The sequence below is a fragment of the Phycodurus eques genome, chromosome 9 (assembly GCF_024500275.1).
Source record: "Phycodurus eques isolate BA_2022a chromosome 9, UOR_Pequ_1.1, whole genome shotgun sequence".
NCBI lineage: Eukaryota > Metazoa > Chordata > Actinopteri > Syngnathiformes > Syngnathidae > Phycodurus > Phycodurus eques.
In genome coordinates, this window is record NC_084533.1 from 28,697,001 (window position 1) to 28,715,377 (window position 18,377).

At 48.7% G+C, this 18,377-nt stretch overlaps 1 protein-coding gene across 19 annotated transcripts in view; it reads left to right on the forward strand.

Annotated features, from left to right (window-relative positions):
* Window positions 1–18,377, forward strand: part of LOC133407442 (protocadherin gamma-C5-like) — a 276,972-nt gene that overhangs the window by 205,911 nt on the left and 52,684 nt on the right. For 2 of the 19 annotated variants that reach the window (XM_061685358.1, XM_061685367.1), the window contains exon 1: window positions 2,886–5,603. The exons of 14 other annotated variants lie outside the window; for them this stretch is intronic. In XM_061685358.1, the coding sequence (XP_061541342.1) occupies window positions 3,216–5,603 (2,388 nt within the window). In that variant the 5' untranslated portion in view covers window positions 2,886–3,215. Of the gene's footprint in view, window positions 1–210; window positions 2,590–2,885; window positions 5,604–8,815; window positions 11,434–18,377 lie in introns of those variants that run through there. 3 more of the 19 variants (XM_061685344.1, XM_061685347.1, XM_061685361.1) reach the window with 2 other exon arrangements.

Genomic DNA, 18,377 nt, shown 5'->3' on the forward strand with positions numbered 1-18,377 from the left:
GTCTTGATACGCGTCTAACACAGAAACAAAAGACAAACCACACGAGAGACCGTCTGGACTGCATCTTGTATCTCGCCGGGACTATTTTGTGTAATTTCCGCCCTCATTTGCTCGTTACTGGGATATATTGTCCTTTTGGTTGGATTTATGCTGCCCGGTCGTCGTTGTTGTTGTTTTTTTTTTCTGCTGAACGAGACGCCCCGGAGAACAATGAGACGGCAAGTAGCGTTTTTCACCTCGTTGCTGTTCATCCGCGCTGCATTCGGACAAATCAACTATTCCATCGATGAGGAAATGCACGTTGGCTCTTTAGTGGGAAATCTAGCCGAGGATTTGGCAATCGGCGTGGAAAGACTGAAGTCACGCAGCGCTCGTGTTTATTTTGGCGATAGCAAGCAATACGTGGAGCTGAATAAAGACAGGGGCGTTCTCCTCATAAAGGAGCGAATCGACCGAGAGGCGCTTTGCTCACAGTCGATGCCGTGCGCGCTGCACTTCCAGATTATTCTGGAGAGCCCCATCGAATTTTACAAGATAATCGTGCAGATTCTTGACCTCAACGACAACCCCCCGGCCTTTGAGAAGGATGAAATCCAATTCAAAATAAGCGAATCGGCAGTGATAGGTTCGAAATTTAATTTGCAGCAGGCGTTGGATCTCGATGTTGGAATAAACGGTCTCCAAACGTACCTCCTCGAACCGTCTGATAATTTTGCATTAAAATTTCACAGTCAAGCTGACGGCTCCAAGAGTGTCGAGATGGTTTTGAAACAGGCTCTCGACAGAGAGGAAAAGGAACATTTGCGTCTTGTATTGACGGCTGTCGATGGAGGAGAGCCGCAGATGTCGGGCACAGTGCAGGTCCTCGTCACCGTCTTGGATGTCAATGATAACGCACCCGTTTTCACAAAGCCTCTGTACGAAGCCACTGTTGCAGAAAACGCCCCTAAAGGCACCGTCGTGACTGTCGTGAGCGCGTCGGATGCTGATCAAGGATCAAACGGTAAAATAACATACTCGATCGGGAACACAATGGATGAGGTGAGGCATTTGTTTCAAATAAATGAAGACACGGGGGAGGTCACGCTGATTGGAAACGTAGACTACGAAAAAGCTCGCAACTATCAAATTAACTTGCATGCAAGCGACGACGGGGGATTAACAGACAGCTGCAAGGTCATAGTGGACATTGTGGACGTGAATGATAACAGCCCGCTGATCAAGGTCATGTCGAAGTCAAATGTCATAGCCGAAGATGTCAAAAGTCAAACCGTCGTCACAATAATTAACGTTCAAGACCAAGACGACGGTGAGAATGGCAAAGTGCAATGCACAATTAATCATAATATTCCCTTCCTACTCAAGTCGACTGATAGTAATTTCTTTAGTTTAGTGACAGACGGGGACTTGGACCGAGAGCGGTCGGCCGAGTACAACATCAGCGTGACGTGCTGTGACGAGGGCGTGGCCTCCCTCTCCAGCAGCGTCACTCTCACCTTGCGCATCTCGGACGTCAACGACAACGCGCCCGTCTTCGAGAGGAGCTCGTACGAGGCCTCCGTTGTGGAAAACAACACGCCGGGTCTCTCCGTCGTCACGCTGAGAGCCAGAGACGCGGACTGGGGCCGGAACGCTGGCGTTTCCTACATCCTGGAGGACTCCTCCGTGAACGGAGTGCCGGCCTCCTCGTTCGTGTCCGTGAACGCCCAAAGCGGCGTCGTCAGCGCCGTGCGCTCCTTCGACTACGAGCGGATGAAGCGGCTGGACTTTGCGGTGCGAGCGCAGGACGGAGGCTCCCCTCCTCTCTGCGGCAACGTGAGCGTGGGCATCCTGATCCGGGACCAGAACGACAACGCCCCTCAGGTCCTGTACCCGGTCCCGCCGCACGCCGAAACGGTGCCTCGTTCGGCAGACGCGGGCTATCTGGTGACTAAAGTGGTGGCCGTGGACGTGGACTCCGGACAGAACGCCTGGCTCTCCTATAAAGTGCAGCACAAATTTGCCACAGACAGGGGGGCGCTGTTTGAAGTGGGCCTCCACAATGGAGAAATGCGAACTGTCCGCCGAGTGACCGATAAAGACGCCGTCAAACAAAGACTGACCGTCGTCGTGGAGGACAACGGGCGGCCCTCTCGTTCGGCCACGGTGGCGGTGAACGTGGCGCTGGCGGACGGCTTCCCCGAAGTGCCGAGGTCGGAGTTCGCCGACGACTTGAGCGAGGACGACGACGACCGGCTGACTTTTTACTTGGTCTCGGCTCTGGCTGCGGTCTCCTTCCTCTTCGTCGCCTCTTTGCTGCTTATCGTATCGCTCAAGGTGTACAGGTGGAGACGGTCTCGCGTCTTGTACCGCTCCGACCTCCCCGTCATTCCGTACTATCCGCCGCGCTACTGCGACACGTTGGGGACGGCGGGGACGCTCCCGCACGTCTACAGTTACGAGGCGTGCGCCGGCTCCGTAAAAAGCGACTGTAAACTGGACAGAGCTGCCGGTCGCAACGTGCTGCTCGTGGACCCAAGTTCTACAGGGACCGTGCACAAGTTGCGCAGGGAAGAGAACATCCTGGATGAGCCTGATTCTCCTCTAGAGGTTAGAATATTTTAAATGACATTTCTTTGTTCCCGAGAGTCCAAACTGTAGACTGCATATTTTTCAGTACTCTGGACAGCGACATGAGATTTGTACTCTCTTTCTTTCTTCACCTTTGACCGCAAAGTGCTTTTCTATTCTTTCACATGCATTGCAAACTCAACGTTCTTTTGCTAGTGTTTTTATTTGATACATTCCGTTTTTTTTTTCAGTAAAATGTTTGTTTCAAACATACACTTTATCCAGGAATAATATGCTCAGTTACGTATTTGTTTTAACTTTAGAGATGGGAGCTGACTGAATCCACGCCGGTAAATGTATTTGTCCTTCCCAAGTGTAGTTCCACCTGATGGACTCGAAGGGCCGCTGTCGCTCTTCGTCCAAGTGTTTGAAATTGTGCATTTAGTCAAGCACCTCTCCTGCGCTCCCTCAGTCGAGCGAGGGCGGAGAAACGTAACGCACGTTCCGTGCTGGATGGAATCATTCCACCCTTGGAATTTTACCCTGGAAATTGTCTATCGCATATTTGAGTGCATTATCCTTTGCTTTGTTGATTGATTGCTCGCGTTGCAAACGGGAAAAGAGGATTGCAGTTTGAGGGTTCGGCGCAGGCGTCCGGTTGAACAATGAGGCGGCAGGCGCTCGCGCTGCTGTTTGTCTGCGCGCTGTGCCTCCTCGCTCCGGTGCTCGGACACGTCAGCTACTCTATTCCCGAGGAGATGGCCAAAGGATCCTTCGTCGGTAACATTGCTCGGGACTTGGGACTGGACGTTAAGCGCTTGCAATCCGGTAAAGCTCGCATCCACACGGGGGGCAGCGCTGATTACGTGCAGCTCGACAAGGAAAAGGGAGCGCTGCTTATAAAGGAGAGGGTCGACCGCGAAGCTGTTTGTGGCCAGACGACGCCGTGCGCGCTGCATTTTCAGCTTGCATTAGAACAGCCGATAGAAATATTACCGGTGACCGTTGAGATCACAGATATTAACGACAACGACCCCGTCTTTGAAAAGGGAGGAAGGCTGTTGGAAATTAGCGAGTCGGCTGTTGTGGGCTCTAAATTCATGTTGGAGAAAGCGATAGACCCCGATATTGGTTTGAATGGGCTTCAGAGCTACACACTTAAGCCGGATGATCATTTTATGCTGAAACTCCACAAGCAGTCCGACGGCGGTAGGAAAGTGGAAATGATTTTACAGAAGCCCTTGGACAGAGAGAGAGAGGAATTTGTAACATTGCTCTTAACGGCGCAAGACGGAGGCGAGCCGCAGAGGTCAGGGACAATGCAGATTCAAATTAAAGTCTTAGACGCTAATGATAATGCTCCTGTTTTTACACAAAATGTTTACAAAGCCAGCATCAAGGAAAATTCCCCCTCGGGAACAACGATTACCAAAGTGAGTGCGTCTGATGCAGACAAAGGCTCAAATGGAGACGTGAGCTATGTGATCGGAAACAGCATGAGCAGCATTTCCAAATTATTTCACATTACCCGAGAAGGTCATTTTCTTTTGAAAGGCCCTATCGATTATGAAACGGCACAAAAGTATGAGATTGATGTTGAGGCAGTTGACCGAGGCGGTTTGTCTGATTCCAGCAAGGTGATTATTGACGTGGGTGATGTCAATGACAATAGTCCTGTCATCAAAATCATTTCGTCATCCACTTCAGTGGAGGAGGATTTGCCTGCCAACACGGTGATAGCGGTGATGAGTGTAAATGATCCAGACTCTGAAGAAAATGGGAGAGTAACTTGTGCAATTGATGATCATTTACCTTTTAAAGTAACATCTACAAGTAGTTTTTACAGTATTGTAGCAGACGGGGACTTGGACCGAGAGCGGTCGGCCGAGTACAACATCAGCGTGACGTGCTGTGACGAGGGCGTGGCCTCCCTCTCCAGCAGCGTCACTCTCACCTTGCGCATCTCGGACGTCAACGACAACGCGCCCGTCTTCGAGAGGAGCTCGTACGAGGCCTCCGTTGTGGAAAACAACACGCCGGGTCTCTCCGTCGTCACGCTGAGAGCCAGAGACGCGGACTGGGGCCGGAACGCTCGCGTTTCCTACATCCTGGAGGACTCCTCCGTGAACGGAGTGCCGGCCTCCTCGTTCGTGTCCGTGAACGCCCAAAGCGGCGTCGTCAGCGCCGTGCGCTCCTTCGACTACGAGCGGATGAAGCGGCTGGACTTTGCGGTGCGAGCGCAGGACGGAGGCTCCCCTCCTCTCTGCGGCAACGTGAGCGTGGGCATCCTGATCCGGGACCAGAACGACAACGCCCCTCAGGTCCTGTACCCGGTCCCGCCGCACGCCGAAACGGTGCCTCGTTCGGCAGACGCGGGCTATCTGGTGACTAAAGTGGTGGCCGTGGACGTGGACTCCGGACAGAACGCCTGGCTCTCCTATAAAGTGCAGCACAAATTTGCCACAGACAGGGGGGCGCTGTTTGAAGTGGGCCTCCACAATGGAGAAATGCGAACTGTCCGCCGAGTGACCGATAAAGACGCCGTCAAACAAAGACTGACCGTCGTCGTGGAGGACAACGGGCGGCCCTCTCGTTCGGCCACGGTGGCGGTGAACGTGGCGCTGGCGGACGGCTTCCCCGAAGTGCCGAGGTCGGAGTTCGCCGACGACTTTAGCGAGGACGACGACGACCGGCTGACTTTTTACTTAGTCTCGGCTCTGGCTGCGGTCTCCTTCCTCTTCGTCGCCTCTTTGCTGCTTATCGTATCGCTCAAGGTGTACAGGTGGAGACGGTCTCGCGTCCCGTACCGCTCCGACCTCCCCGTCATTCCGTACTATCCGCCGCGCTACTGCGACACGTTGGGGACGGCGGGGACGCTCCCGCACGTCTACAGTTACGAGGCGTGCGCCTCCGCCGGCTCCGTAAAAAGCGACTGTAAACTGGACAGAGCTGCCGGTCGCAACGTGCTGCTCGTGGACCCAAGTTCTACAGGGACCGTGCACAAGTTGCGCAGGGACGAGAACATCCTGGACGAGCCTGACTCTCCACTAGAGGTTTGACTTTATTATTGTCAAGTCGTTACGTCCGTCTACATGCACAGTGACATTTTTTTTTTTTTTTTTGAATGATTTTTGCCTATAAACTCTCATCGCATCTCTATTAGTTTGAGACAGGCCACTGAACAATATAAAATGTACCTGCCTTCAAAAAGTCTTTTTGCTTTTCCAGGGTTTTGTGGTGTTGTCCATCTGTACACTGCAGTGGCGCTATTAGTTTTTACTATTTACATGGTATATTTATATTTTTCCCCAATATGTGAGCGGACAGATCAGTACATCTTCTGTCACTCGTCACATCATCCATGCACAAGCGATCTCTTTTAATTCGCAGCTACAGTGTACATGTCCGTGTCGTAGCACGAGCCCCAACGTGTTTAGCGCGTGCTACCGTTGGCTCTGAACAATGAGATGTTCATTGTTTCATTTCACCAGCTGCCCAAATCATATGATGACAGACTATTGGAGGACTCAAGTCACATGACTTGGACTCGAGTCCTGAATTTGATGACGTTAAACCTGACGATACAGGTTTTTTGTTACAAGACTTGCACTTGGAAATGACTCGTCACTTCAATTGGACTGAAACCCGCTTACTTCCAAGACTTTCTACTTTGACTAAAGCGCTGAGAAACTTACGCTTTGTAGCTTTCTCTTTCTATACTTATCACTTATTGTCTTTGGACAGGATAATGAGAAGTGATAATACAACGATGTAAGTTTTAATGATGATTTCTTCGGTTGTATGGTCGCACATTATGATTGTTTATCGGTTGTTAGTTTTGGACGGCTATCGCCCTGTTGGGTGTGCTCTGGTAGAAGAATTGATCAATAGGTCATCCTTTCACATACTACCTAAAGTAATGATTTCATCGGGGGGGAACGGCACATTATAAATCAATAAATGTGATAACTAAATCAGTTAAACATCCCCAAAACCGCTGTTGACAAACACAGAAACGACGACGACAATTAACGTAACAATAAGGATGTTAATTTTTGCAACAAAAAAACCCCCCAAAATCCACATTGCACCGTGGGACTCGCGCGGCTTGACGTCACATCTGCTCGTTTTCGTTAGCATTAGCAGCTAGCTTTGTGAGCGATGACGCAAACCGTTGCACGGCGGGCCGGCCGCGGGCTTCCTGTTGGTTGCCGTCCTTTTTTTAGTCAGTGGAATGTTCGCGGCCATCACTCTCGTACTGTGTTTCTTTTTTTAATTCACTTTATTGACCAATGGATCAGCACACAGCGAGTATCTATTTGACTGGAAACGATATTCTTCTTCGTGTCCTTTTCTTCTTCGCCTCTTTTTGATGTAATATCTTTACCTAATGCCCCCTAGTGTTCCGACTGAGATACCACAGTTGGATATAATTGTACCTTGATGACAAACTTGTTCCTCTTTTTTTAAATGAATGCCTTACTTTTTTTTTTTAATAAAAGAAATGCCAATTTTAACCTGAAATCTATGTATATTTGTTTGAAATTGAAAATGCAGTTTCCTGCTATATGCACAATGTGAATTCAAGACAAATATTGATTATTTAAATGAGGAAAACAATTGATGTTCATTATTAAGATTTGTGTATTCATAAATGCTCTTTACCCAAGCTAAAATATATTTGATCCTCATGTTTTATTATTCCGAATACTTCATTACCAATTGCAGCACTGCTGTATGCGATTTTTTAAATATTTGTGACAGGTCTTATTAATGTCACTTCAGAGATAAAGTGAGGGGAAAAAAAGTGATCGCATTTTGACAGAATAACTGAAAAGGTATTATTGATCGGCTTCGAAGGGGCACTCAATGAATGATTCGCCCCTTCGCCTCGAATCAAGTTTTCTTCCTCGATCGTTTTCCGATGTCACGGCCTCCGGTACCAGCTGTAGCAAAGCAACCCTCCGGCATTATGGATCCTCCACAATGCTCGAGCGTGGGCAGGGTTTTCTTTTGCTGCAATGATTCATCGCGCCATCTGTAAGCATACCGTTTGCGCGCATTGCCGAAAAGCTCCATTTTCGTTTCATCGCTCCATCGAATATTATCATTTGCTCTTTTGTATCAAACACGAGTTCTCTGCAGCAAATGTTTTACACTTGATATATTATACCAAGGATATATTACATCCCTCAGGAGATATTCCACATTTCGGACTTCAACTTCATGGGTGCCAATAATGGTGAGCACGACTGAATATGTCCAAATATATATTCATTGTGTTGTTAAAATGACTCGAAAGGGCTCGAAACTCAAAGTGTGGGACTTGCGACTTGACTCGGGACTTGAGACGGGCTTGCCACTCGCAAAGCAATGACTCGGTCCCGCCTCGGTTTTGCGCTTTTGGCCACATCTGATCCGGCTGTCGTCTTCTTGAATGTTAGCCTTGATTTTCATCTTATCGAAAATCTGTATTAAGGTTCGCAAAGGGGTCGCTCGATTGAGGTTTTATTGTCGAGGGAGGGCTTCTGCCATTCTCCACTTTGGATGTCTTCTGTGGCCTTCCAGGCTGGTTTATCTTGCTGGGCTCACAAGCGCTTTCTTTCTTGAGTCCCAAACTCTGGATCGCAGCACACCTTAGGTTTTTTTTTCTCTCTCTCATCGATTAATGTTGCCGGTTTTCACCCGATGAAGGCCTCCGTCACTTCCATTGAAATCTCCTTGAACTCCATATCGGTTGCTCCCGCAGATACGTATTTATTTTGAAGTAGCAAGGGGATGGACCACAACTGGCCAGTTCACCTCTTGCGAGTCAAGTGTCCGAATGCTCTCGAGCCCGAGAAAATTGAGATACTCCACTAATTTCAAGAGCATATTATGTGAAACTTCTTAACGCAAAACTATACAAGCGTACACATCAGTCACATTTTTCTGGAACTTGTGTGATGGCGCATTCATCCAAAAACCGTTCCAAGTCTCGTCAGTGTCCAAACACCAGCAGACCGCAAGTCTGCAAGTCTTCTCATTCAGCACCATGGAGAGCGACACGCCTCGTCCTTTTTCATCTGCTGTTTCTCCCACTGGCTTTCCTCACGTCTCCATTACTTATGACTATTTTGCTTACGAAATATTAGCCGTTGTATACCAATATCCATTTTGTGAGATCATGGTATTATGTGCAAGATCTGAAGAACAAATCAAAACAAACATCCTGACCCTCTTCCAGAGGTTATAGTGTCATAATATGAAATCTCTTCTTCGAAGTAGCACAATTCTGTTCCGCTGTGCATTTCCTAGTTGTTCAGGAACTGCAATCCCCATTTTGGTCAGTAAGTGCCGCTATAGGTCAACGTGAGAATAATGTGGGGTGGGAAAAAAATGGAAAAAAAAAAGAAAGTCAGATTGCGTCGGCTTGTTCCCAGCCAGTCTCAGTGTGTGTCGTGCAAAGACGCATCGACGGAAAACTCATTCAGTCGCGGAAGGATCAAAAAACCAAACACGATGCGGGGGCTTTTGATTTTCTTTCGGAAGCTGCTCTTTTCCTGCCTGTGTGTCGCACATGTGACCGTGGCTCCTGTCCGTTACTCCATACCCGAGGAGATGGCTGTAGGATCCATTGTTGGGCATATCGGGCAGGATCTCGGTTTGGACACAAAGAGGCTGAAATCCGGGCGGGCCCGAATCTTTACGGAGGACAGCAGTGAGTACGTTGCTCTCGACGCGGATAAAGGAACGCTTGACATTAAGCAGAGAATAGACAGAGAGGAGAGGTGCGGCCAAGCGGCTCCTTGCTCTCTGCATTTCCAAATCATCCTCAATGACCCCATGGAGCTCCATCACGTCGATGTGGAAATTCTCGACATCAATGACAACGCGCCCGTGTTTGCAAAGAGCGAAATGCATTTTGAAATGAGCGAATCGGCGGTGAAGGGCGCTCGCATTTCACTCGACGGCGCCAAAGATCCAGACGTCGGCTCGAATTCTCTGCGTACGTACAAGCTGAGCCCCGCAGATCATTTCCAATTAAATATACATTCTCGGCCCGATGGCACCAAATACGCTGAAATGATACTCGATGCTGCATTAGACAGAGAAACGCAGGAGGCGCACCAACTGACGCTCACTGCATATGATGGCGGCGACCCTCCCAAATCAAGCTCTGTGAAAATAAACGTCATCGTGTTGGATGCGAATGACAACGCACCCGTCTTCGGCCAGTCTCGCTACACAGCGTCTGTCCCTGAAAACGCCCCGAGGGGGACCCGTGTCGCGCGGGTTAGTGCCGCCGATGCCGATAAGGCAGCAAACGGGGAGGTCGCGTATTCACTGTCGCAGAACAGCGACCCGGCCTCGTCCGTGTTGGCCATCCACGCGAGCACGGGGGAAATCCACGTGATCGGGGAGCTCAATTACGAGAAAGTCAAACAGTACGAGATTGACGTGGAGGCCACGGATAAAGGAGGGCTGAGGGACACGTGCAAGGTGCTGATCGAAGTGGTCGATTTGAATGACAACGCGCCTGTCATAAGCATCCTGTCGCTCTCCAGTCCCATTCCAGAAGATTCGCCCCGCCAAACGACAATTGCCATGCTCAATATTAAAGATTTGGACTCCGGTCAGAACGGCCAAGTCACGTGTTCCATTAGCCCCGATTTGCCCTTCAAAATCACATCGTCGGCGCTCAATTTCTACAGTTTGGTGTCTGACGACGATTTAGACCGAGAGACCGTGCCGGAATATAACATCACAGTAACGGCGATAGATGAGGGCAGCCCGCCGCGCTCTGCTCGCAAAAGCATCCATTTGAAAGTCTCGGATGTAAACGATCACGCCCCAATCTTTCAACGCGCGTCTTATTCAGCTTCCGTCACTGAGAATAACAATCCTGGCGCGCCGCTTCTTGCCGTCAAAGCCAGCGACGAGGACGAGGGGCGCAACGCGCGCGTTTCCTATTTCCTGGAAGATGGCAACCTTCACGGGATGTCAGCTTCCGACTTCTTTGCCGTGAACGCCCAAAGCGGCGTCGTCAGCGCCGTGCGCTCCTTCGACTACGAGCGGATGAAGCGGCTGGACTTTGCGGTGCGAGCGCAGGACGGAGGCTCCCCTCCTCTCTGCGGCAACGTGAGCGTGGGCATCCTGATCCGGGACCAGAACGACAACGCCCCTCAGGTCCTGTACCCGGTCCCGCCGCACGCCGAAACGGTGCCTCGTTCGGCAGACGCGGGCTATCTGGTGACTAAAGTGGTGGCCGTGGACGTGGACTCCGGACAGAACGCCTGGCTCTCCTATAAAGTGCAGCACAAATTTGCCACAGACAGGGGGGCGCTGTTTGAAGTGGGCCTCCACAATGGAGAAATGCGAACTGTCCGCCGAGTGACCGATAAAGACGCCGTCAAACAAAGACTGACCGTCGTCGTGGAGGACAACGGGCGGCCCTCTCGTTCGGCCACGGTGGCGGTGAACGTGGCGCTGGCGGACGGCTTCCCCGAAGTGCCGAGGTCGGAGTTCGCCGACGACTTTAGCGAGGACGACGACGACCGGCTGACTTTTTACTTGGTCTCGGCTCTGGCTGCGGTCTCCTTCCTCTTCGTCGCCTGCTCGCTGCTTATCGTATCGCTCAAAGTGTACAGGTGGAGGCGGTCGCGCCTGTTCTTCAAATCAAACGCCACACTTCCGGTTATTCCGTATTACCCGCCCCTTTACGCTGACGTGGACTGCTCCGCTACGCTGAAGCAGGCGCTCGGCTACGACGTGTGCGGAACTGCCGATTCCAGGAAGAGCGACCTGATGTCTTCCCGCCAAATCAGTCCAAGCACGCTACGTGGCGGCCATATTGGGACAGTCCTCGGGCCTCAAACGGATCCCGAAACTTTGGTGGCAGAGGTGAGATCCAAACCAAATACAAGATCTGGGGACATACTCCTTGCTGAAAGCATTTCTGCTGTACGTCACATGCAAGCATTTAGTGTAAACATTTGTTAAAATGAGTTTTTGGAGTTTACTGTTGGGATGTGCCAGTCGGCTGTCTCCCGTCGTTTCACAATAATGTCGGCCATCGTGCCGTTTTGTTCACCTTTTGGCATTCGGAACACGACCCCGACGTCATCGCTTTCTCCGGGGCAACACAAAGCTGTATGACGAATGCATACGTATCTAAAAAACAGTTTGCGTGGAGATGCAAGATGTTGCAAAGCCAATGAAAGCGCAAATGAGGGCCAAGGCTCATTCAAGTGTCAAATGCGCTCCTAAAGTGACCTGTCGTCGACCTATTTCCTGATTTGTCTCCTTAGTGCACGGCAACAGCTGTTACGTATTTGAGGTTTTTTTTCCTCCTCGTCGTCCACCTTTATTTGAATTCTTGCAATCACTTGAGACACATTCTGTCATAAGTTGCTCTGTGAAGGTTTTTTTATTCATCAGATAAGGTCGTTCAGATGGGAACTCACTTCGACTGTCCGCCCTTGCCACCGACGGCTCGTGCACGGCAACACACAAACACGCAACGCGCTCGTTTCCCGGTGACCTATTTTCCTGGCGCGCGTGCACGTCGCCGCCGCACGCGGACACAAAAGAAGAGCCGCGGACAAGCTTCACGGCGACCGAGAAGGCGAAAGCGATGAGAGGAGCACATGCGAGAAAGGCGTGTGGGCCGCCGCGCCACTGGTTTGCGATGCACGGCAGCCATTTTGCTCCGCGCCCGGCTTTGTGTGCCGAAATGGGAAAATGGCACCGCTTTCGTATATTAAGCGACGTGCGCTGTGTGACATGTTTCAAGTGGAGGAACGAAAGGACGGAGATGATGTAACGATATCCGAGCGGATGGAGTAAGTAGGGCGGAGGCTGAACGTGGTTGGCAGTGGGCAGGAGCGGGCTAAGGGGTCGTTGCTCGGCAGCTCGTCGCTGCTGTCGTGATGCTGCCCACGCGGTCACGCATGCGCTTTGTGTGCTTGTGGGCGGCGTGATGATGCCCCGACATGTCGGTGCGATGCACTGTTGAGGAAAAAAAAAAAATGTTGTTGTGATACATATTGTGGGAAGAAACGCTCACTTTGATGCAGTGGCTGCATTTTGAATGTTTTCCTCTCCCGCCGCACGGCGACTATATTGATGTCCTCCTGCCATCCCTTCCCCCTCTGACCCATATGTCCGTTTCTGTTTGGAATGGTTTTGTTTTGCTGTTTGACAAATGACGGAATAAAGTTGAAGTTAAAAAAAAAAAACACAGACTTGCGCATCCTAAAGTAATCTAATACAGGAGCTGGTTTGCAACAGCTCTGCCTTTGCAAAGATGAGAATTCTCCTCCTTGTGTGTGTGGCAGCCATGAGGTTGCAGGTTTTATAATAGTTAAATTAACACGCGTGAAGCCGCGCGGCTCCCAGCATGCACTGCGCAGTGACATTTTTGTCACCGTTGCTGTCACAAAGATGCTCATCCTTAATGATCAACGTAACATTGATCGTGCGTGTTTGTGTTACCCGTAGTTTGTTGAGTGTGTCTTACTTAATTGACGTGGCGCTATGTTTTTATGAAAGGCCGACTGCGGATTGTGTGCAAAAGAGTGACACGCCGGTCGGTTCTTCGGTATGCTAAGCTAAGCGTCACCTGGTGACGTAGCAGCTGCCTGAAATGCAAGCGAGTACTTCCTGTGATTGCTCAATTTGGCCTTCTTCTTCTTCTTCTGCAAGGCAAATGAGTTTCATCGTGTAATTGGTCCGCACCACGAGGTGTGCAAACATCGATTGGTCTCTGCGGTAAGTTAGTGGACTTCCAGTTTGCAGCCGCTTACTAGCGACAGCGTTGCTCGTCGGCTATTGTGAAAGCTCTATGAAGAAGCGTAACGGTGAAGACGTTCATTTTTGGACATGTAGTTGTCAGATGTTCATCAGAGACTGATAAGTGTCTGTTTGTTTCCTGCATTTTATTCTTATTTGTGAGAACTGGACAATGGATCCTTTTCCATCTTTGAGACTGATTTGATTCCAGTCCGCTTCTTGAGCGCACCTGAATCTCGTTGTACGTCTCGTGCGCTGACAAACAATCTTGAATCCTCAATTTCTGAATCAGAGAACATGGAAGTCGTTCCAATATGATATGAATGTGTTTTCAAAAGCTATTTTGGAAACGTGTATGGTCTTTATTGTTCTTATCGCCTATTCAAGTGGGTCACGACTTGGCGACAAGAGGAAACCGCGGTTCCCGGTGAGTTGAAGTCATTTTTTGGAAAAGACCGTCGGTCGATTGCTCGTGGGTCATCGACATTATCAATATTCATCTTTTTTTTTGTTTTTGTTTTTTTTTTTTTTCTTCAAACGTGTACCTTCTATTCTCAACTTTGTTGGCACTTTATCTTTGCAAGAGCATAACATTGATTGTATTGCCTGCATGCTGCGTCCTTTACTTGTTGTTTTGCCGCTTTATGGTTCTCGATGCCCCATAAAATCGGCACGGACGACAAACTTGCCGTTAGCGTTTGTGCGGAAGCAACTCGAGCGCATGAGCGAGTTTGTTTACTGTCTGTGTGACACCATCGTGCGCGGACATTGTGCATGTTTTGTGCCTGCTTTGGTTTGTTCCATATTTTGAGGTCTCGCAGAAAAAGTCCTCTTGTGAGACAACTTTGCTCAGTTTTGATTTGCTTGATGTGAGAAAGAACTGAATTTCACAGTAGGTTTACCGTTTATGTGCCGGCACGGTGAGCGCATTTTCAAACGTGCGCTTGCGTCGTCGTCCTCCGCTGGCCGAACCTGCGCGCGGGATTACGTGGAAGATGAAGTCAGGTCAGGTCGTGGGACGGTGGCCAAGAATTCTACAAGTCGCTACACCACACAATTGTATTGTTTGATTCTACTTAGCTGTCGCAGTTCTGCGTCATGACATGGCGTGTTGTGTTATTGAAAATCAAGAGGAATACAGAGGATTTGTTGTGATTGGGTGACTGCGTTTGATGCTCTTTGCTGATGCAAATGATGGCCACTGTGCCATTCTTGTTTTCCTTAACCCTTTTCCTCCTGATCTGCTTGTGTGCGATGTGCCCCTCCCCCGCTCCAGCTGCACCACTCTGCAGCAAAAAAAAGAAAACCGAGAAAGGGCGTGAAAGATTGCTCAGTGAGACGACACGTCTACACAATGAAGCCTGTCATTTCATACTTCACGTCCGTCACCTTGTTCTTTTATTTTTTTCCCCCCCATTTCCTGTATGAATATTCCATTTCCTTCCTTTACCTTGAAGGACACACTGCAATTGTACTTCTGTCTGTCTGTCTGTCTGTCCGTCCGTCTATCTATCTATCTATGTATCTATCGATCCCTTTCCTTCCATCTTCTTTCACAATACTGTTTCGCTCTTTCTTCTCTGCCACGGTCGCCTGATGCAGGAGGTGGAGGGTGTTACCATGGCAACACGCTGACTCACTGGCAGGGCTGGAGCATTTTGAGTGATGGGGGGTGAGCGGCGGTGTGTGTGCGGCCTGCTTATGGAAAGAGGACAGCAGACGCCCCCGTTTTGGGCAGGGAGCTGCAGCATCCTCACAGCAGGAGGGGGAGGATGAGGATGAGGATGATGATGGGTGGTGGTGGTGGGGAGGGGTAATCATGGCTCTTTTTTTTTTGTCAAACTCAATGGTGGCGTTGGAGACTGGGGATGTTTATTTGTATGGTTTTGTTTACATTTTATGCCGCCCTGCATGTGCTCCAAATAAATCTATTATGTTCCGGAGCCACGCTATTTTTCCGAGCTTCCTAAACTGCAGGAAATCAGTTCCTCGTCTTTGGCCTTGGGCGGGCGCTGACGCGTGAGCGGAGGCTCGTGAATCAAGCGTTTCCCAGCGGCCATCGCCTCGAGGCCCCCTGCTGTTGGCTTTGCGGTACTGACTTCGTGCGCCACCCATGCAGCAGGATTAACATTTCGACACAGTTTGATGACAGTTTCCTTATAATTTTGTGTTGGCAGTGTATGAGTTATACCACACTTATGCTGAAGATCATTTTTTGTACCCAAGCATTTTGCCTTCAGTATTCTTTCCTCCCGAAAAATCCCATAACAGGTTGTTGTTGCATTGTGGATGTGCGAATGTGCTCACTATTATTTTGTTTGTTTTCATCACTTAAAGGTTACCCGTACATAATTGCATTGAATTTATCGGAATGTTTTTCAAGCCTCATATGAGGATGTGCGCTTTTAAATGCTCAATCAGGAAAATGAGGCTCAGATACAAATGGAAACACATTGCCGTCTATTCGAGCACATATGAAATGAACTCATTCAACGTACAAGAGAAGATTTGTAACCAAAACTGCACTTATGCTAAACACGCACGCACGGTAAGTGTACACAACATGTTGCTTGCCAAGCTTGCATTCTGACCAATATCTCTCTGGTCTTTTTTCCTTTTTCTTTCTTTCTTTCATGTCTCCTCTTGTCGACGACCGCCCGTCGCTCCTGATCGACCGCCTGTCTCCAAAATAAGGTAAGAAAGTCTTTGTCTATTTTTTAACACACACCCGATTACGCACACAGAAACAAAGCGTGGACAAGTGAACATTGATACTGTCGATAATTGCACACACAGCAGAGCTCGGAATTTCCACTGTGGCTGACACATCTGCTCACAAATGACAAATGAGGCTAAAAATTGAGGCTAAAAATCGTCCTCCCCCCCCCCCAACTTTTGCCCAAACTGTGATGAACGCATCTGAAACAATAAAAACGCAGCATCCATTTTCAAACCCATACTGTTTGTATGAATCAGCAAGATCATCAGCCTTCATTTGTTGACTTCCCGGCGGCGGGAGTCGGTCAAATGTGACTTTTAGGATTTGGGATCTAACTCATGAGCAAAGTCCACAGGTAGATGCCATAACTGCGCAGCACTTCACTGCGTCCTCTCGTGCTTTCAAACATCGCTGAGCGTCAAATGAAACTTGGCTTGAAAGACAGCACGCAAAATAGCGCAAAGTGAAACTCAAGCGAGCAAATCATTTTTACATCACTTTCGTAACCATGCAGTAGCATTTGCCAAATGCATTTGAATCCAACCCATTTCGCCACACGACCTTTGCTGACTTTTTATCATCTTCATCACCGAGCGTCAATGCTCAATGACGAAAACATATCTTAGCTGTGATCGGACAAAATCATCATCAAAATCATCATGCAACAGTCAAAGCAAATGCAATAATAATTGATGGCACATTTATGTATCGTAAACTCCGTATGTCATTGTATTTTTCCTCCTATTTTCTGCTTTGTTTGAAATCGTACGTGTGTGCTGTGTGTTTTTGAGTTGAGTCAAATGCAGGAGAAGCAATCATCCTTTCCATTTTAACAGCATATTCTTGCAATTGCAAGTAGGGAGTGGGTTCCAACCTCCAGCCAAGCTTTTTTCTTGTCTGGAGCTCCTTCGCGTGTGTCGTGCGGCGACCTCCGGCCTCCGACACGATCACAAAGCAAAACGATCTCGTGTATTTATATACAACCGACAGTCAACATGAGCGGGTGTGTCTCAAATGCACAAACTTGACCAGATACACTTGCACAATGAAATTCCAAAACAAGAGTGCGACTGCCTTCCCGATCCTGTTCCTGCTCAGTTGTGCTTCACTCTGTCTGCCAGATAGCCTTTCTTCAATAATGTGTTTCATGTGGTTGTAGTTTGCAGTCTGCAAAGACACCCCATAATACTCAGGGCTGTTTACCTGAGTTGCCTTCTGTGAGGATGAAAATAGCACCTTTATGAACTATAACCAAAGTAATGTGCACTGATTTCCGCCGATTTAAATGACTGGTGTTGCAATTCTGACATGAGATTGTGGGTATCCCTAATGTTACGGCCTGTGAGTGTACACGTGCCTTCGAGTCTTGTTCGGTCGACTTTCGAGCTGATGTGTGATCTATGAGTGTTTCTCTTAATATCGCCGAACAAGCCAAAGCACGACATTTGTTGGTCAAAGGTCAGCAAAGGAGCGTTGCCGCCTGGCTTGCAGATGCAGCGGTCGGCCGCCTGGGTGGCGCTGTCCACTGGTGTGGTGCTGAAAGGCGGCCCCCGTCTCCGTGTGTCGCCCACAGCACACGATGATGATGATGTGCCTCAGCTATTTCGACATTCTTTCGTACTTAATGGAACAGAAGGCTTGATTTTTCCATCTTTGTCAGTGAATATTTCTAGTACAGCCAGGATCTACTTCCCTTCAACATTGTACATATGATCCTATTTCTGAGAGGACATTTTACTATATCATCCAGTAAATATGGACATAATAATGAAGATAGTATCGTTTAGTAGTATCTTTATGCAACTCTCCTCCCCTCCCGTCCCCTCGCTTCCCCTCCCCTCCCCTTTGCGCTCCAGACCTCCATCCGGGTACTCTAAACGCAGGGCGTGAGCAGGATTAGTTCAATCGCCGATGACGTCATGCACACTGGCTGCACTTGCTCTCATCGGCCACTAGAAGGCGATAATCAACCTCGTAAACCGGAGGTGACGAGTCTGCGCTTTAAATAGACTTCAGTGAAGCTTGAATTGGTGTTGCACTTCTTGAAATAAATATTGAACTTAAAATATCATTTCATATTTGTTTTTTTTGTAATACACTATTCTAAATAGGTTTATTCCAATGAATACTGTAATATAGTCTTTCAATATTTGTACTTGAATACAATTAAAGACAATCTATGAAGTCATCTTTATCCACTGATGTAAATGTGAAGTACTAGTTAGCATTTTGTACACATATTAATAGCCTTGTGAATACATAAAATAAAATGCATGATGTATCGTTGGTATTGTCAGATAATAATTGTATTTGAGTGGCATAATAATAATGTGTT